This window comes from Corvus brachyrhynchos, unplaced genomic scaffold (assembly GCF_000691975.1).
Source record: "Corvus brachyrhynchos isolate BGI_N302 unplaced genomic scaffold, ASM69197v1 scaffold162, whole genome shotgun sequence".
Classification (NCBI taxonomy): Eukaryota; Metazoa; Chordata; class Aves; order Passeriformes; family Corvidae; genus Corvus; species Corvus brachyrhynchos.
In genome coordinates this window covers 5043403-5046265 of record NW_008236696.1, presented here as the reverse complement: position 1 = coordinate 5046265, position 2863 = coordinate 5043403, and the positions used below count along the sequence as shown (strand labels likewise).

Genomic DNA, 2863 nt, shown 5'->3' with positions numbered 1-2863 from the left:
GGGGAGCCCGCGCCACCGCTGCCCTCCATGGAAGGGGGATGGGAGCCAGGGAGCAGCCGCTGGCCCCAAGATGGAAGATGCAGGGCCGAAGCCCCCAGCCGAGCATGGAGCTGAACAGTGAGTGTGTGGCTACAAGGGGAGACTGGGTGCGCAGGAAGGGACAGTGGATACCGTGGCCCCACAGCCAGAGCGTCCCCTGCACGATGAATCCCACAGATGGGCATCAAACCCCAAGGGTGGCTCTGGGGTGGTTGGACCTGGCCACTGCCAGCATGCGAGGGCAACCAAGCACCTCTCCATGCCCATCCTAGGGAAACGGGCCGTGCAGAGGGCTTTTGGGGACAGGTGTAGTGCCAGGGCAGGCAGCAAGGCAGGCAGGAGGATGCAAAGAGGGCCTTTAGAGAAGCTGGCAGGACGGGCAGTTGCTGGGCAGAGCGATGTGCCAGCGGCACTGGGGAAGGCAGTGCCAGCAGGGGAGCACTCAGCCAGGGTAGCAGCAAGGAGCAGATGCTCCCTGTGGGACACTGCAGGCCGGGATTCCCCGAAGTGCACATGACGCCTGGAGCTGCTCTTGGAAGGGATCCAGAGGGCTGGCCCTGGTCTGCACAGGGAGTACAGCCCTGCTTCCTTGCCTGAAGTGTGGCCGAAAAACCTGGCAGATGTGGCCGTGCAGCCCCTTGGCACACACCACTGGCACGGAAACCCCGGCTCTCCCCTGTGAGCACCGGGCACCCCCCGCTGGCTGAATGGAGAGCAGTACCAGGCCCTCCTCAGCCACTCACACCTCCCCCTGCACCCCCACCACGGGCTGGGGAGGGGACTTGCCACTGGAGGCATGGCTCTGGGCTGGCACTGCCCAGGGAGGGTGGCACAGTGCATAAGGCAACCCCATCTCCTCCAGGACTGCTCCTCCTCACATCTTTCCTCCTGCACATCAAAGAGGACCGTGCCAGCCCAACACGGCTGGTCTGTGACAACAGGCTTATCCAGAAGTACATCATGGAGGCCAAGGACATGGAAACCAGAGTGGTGAGGATACAGTCCCCACAAAACCCAAGGCCAGGGACATGCACAGTTCCTGGCACCTCACCTTGACATCTCTCCTCACTAGGGCCAGTGCCAGGCCCTGCCTGTGCTTAGCTGTCCTGCAGTGCTGCCCTTGGTGGACTTCACTTTCCAGCAGTGGAAATCCAAATTGGTGAGAGGGGCTGGGAGGAGGGTGCTGGCACTGGTGTGCCAGCAGGACTGGAGAAGGAACCTTGGGTTGGCACAAGCACCAGAAATGCTGAACAAGATGCTTGTGGGCATATCTGGTGGCACAGGGAGGGTAGAGGACCCCATCCAGCCCCAAGGTGGGCAAAGGAAGCAACGAGGCCCTGGGGATCACTGTCTGCTCCCCCAGAACGAGACCAAGCGGCGGGAGATCCTGTGTGATCTGGCCCTGCTGGTGGGTGCTGTGGTGGGGGCCCAGGGCCAGGTGAGCGAGGAGTGCGGGGCCAAGCAGCTGAGCCAGCTTTACCGACATGCCAACTCCTTCTTCCTGCTCCTGCAGACCTTCAGCTGGGAGGTAAGACGTCCCCAGATGAGCCAGGCCACCCTGGCACAGGTGCCAGCTGGGCTGGGTTGGGTGCAACAGTTTGTCACCCCTCTGTCCCACTCTCACCCCTCAGGGAGGACACTGGGAGCCGAGCTGCTCCCCACACTCCATGGAGCAGACCCACGTCACCAGCATCTTCCTCACCTACCGGCAGCTGGTACAGGGCAAGCTGCTCTTCTTCTTCGAAGACCTGGCCAAGGTCTTGTGCAAGCAAGGACAGGGGGACAGCAAAGACCCTCCATACGAGGCCCAGTGAGGCTGCACACAGGGTTCAACCCCAATGCGATGCTGGAGCAATCCTGCAGGACACTAAGCTGTGCTCTGGGTGCCCAGGAAGATGCCCACAGGGAAAGGGTCGGCACCGGTTCCTCAATTCTCCGTCGACTGCGCAGCCCATGGAGGCAAACAGTGACACTTACGTGCCAGTGGGCACAGGCCCTGCTCCCACCCAGGCAGGAACCTCTACTGTGAATGCTTTTCGATTAAAGAGCTATTTTTCTAAAGGGTTGTGTGTGTCCTTGTGCCCGGGCCAGGAGCCGGCTCCTCTGGGACATGCTCCCAGTTCTGCCCGGTTCCCGCTCCCTCCTGCAGCAGCTGCCAGTGCTGCAGGATCGCCTGGCACGGCCCCGCCGCTCCTCCTCTCTGTACCCACCTGCCGCAGGCTTGGACTCCCCATCCTTTGGGAAGTGGCAGGGTCCCCCCTTTCTCCCTGCGCAGGTGTATCCACTCCCTGCCAGCCTCGTCTCTCAGCAAGCAGAGCCAGGTGTAGAAAACATCCCAGTTTAATCAAAACCAAGGCAGCCTGCCTCAGGATGGTTCCTGAGGGAACAGTCCCCAGTCCCCAGAGGCAGGCAGGCAGCTGTCCCAGTCCGGTTGCTCCTGGACAGAGCCAGGGCTGTTGAGCACAGGCAGGCGGAGGTGAGGAGATGCCATCAGGCAACACCAGAGCACCCAGCATGGCGTCCACTCAAATGTCAGGCACCTCTCTCCTTGCAAACAGAGATGCGGATCCCAGCAGGAGTCAGAAGACACTGGGATGAGGAGGGGGACTGCTCCCTCCTCCCCAGCTCTGAAGAGGCTGGGCAGCCCACGGAGGTATGCTAGAAGGCCAACTTCTTCATCAGCAGGTAAACGCGAGAATCCACCTCAAACCCGTGCAGGTTGTTTGCGTCTCCCTGCAGCCGCATGAGCAGGCCCCCATAGGACACGTAGGCAGAGCTGAGGTGGGAGGAGAGGAGCAGTGAGAGCAGGGAATCCCATGGGAGA

General features: G+C 61.6%; 2 protein-coding genes across 3 annotated transcripts in view; one reads left to right on the top strand and one right to left on the bottom strand.

The window, feature by feature from the left end:
* Positions 1 to 6: 6 nt before the first annotated feature.
* THPO (thrombopoietin) lies at positions 7 to 2088 on the top strand. 2 transcript variants are annotated; one of them, XM_008644591.2, is made up of 5 exons: positions 7 to 117; positions 902 to 1029; positions 1112 to 1198; positions 1403 to 1567; positions 1671 to 2084. In XM_008644591.2, the coding sequence occupies exons 1-5, from the start codon at positions 39 to 41 to the stop codon at positions 1851 to 1853; spliced, it is 642 nt and encodes a 213-aa protein (XP_008642813.2). In that variant the 5' UTR covers positions 7 to 38; the 3' UTR covers positions 1854 to 2084. The 2 variants fall into 2 exon arrangements, with proteins under 2 accessions (XP_008642813.2, XP_017582459.1); XM_017726970.1 differs by having other exon boundaries at positions 1112 to 1567; positions 1671 to 2088.
* A 275-nt stretch (positions 2089 to 2363) lies between these two features.
* Positions 2364 to 2863, bottom strand: part of POLR2H (RNA polymerase II subunit H) — a 2180-nt gene continuing 1680 nt past the window's right edge. Inside the window, exon 4 of the mRNA XM_008644518.2 lies at positions 2364 to 2815. Coding sequence (XP_008642740.1) covers positions 2698 to 2815 — 118 coding nt within the window. The 3' untranslated portion in view covers positions 2364 to 2697. The remainder of the gene's footprint in view (positions 2816 to 2863) is intronic.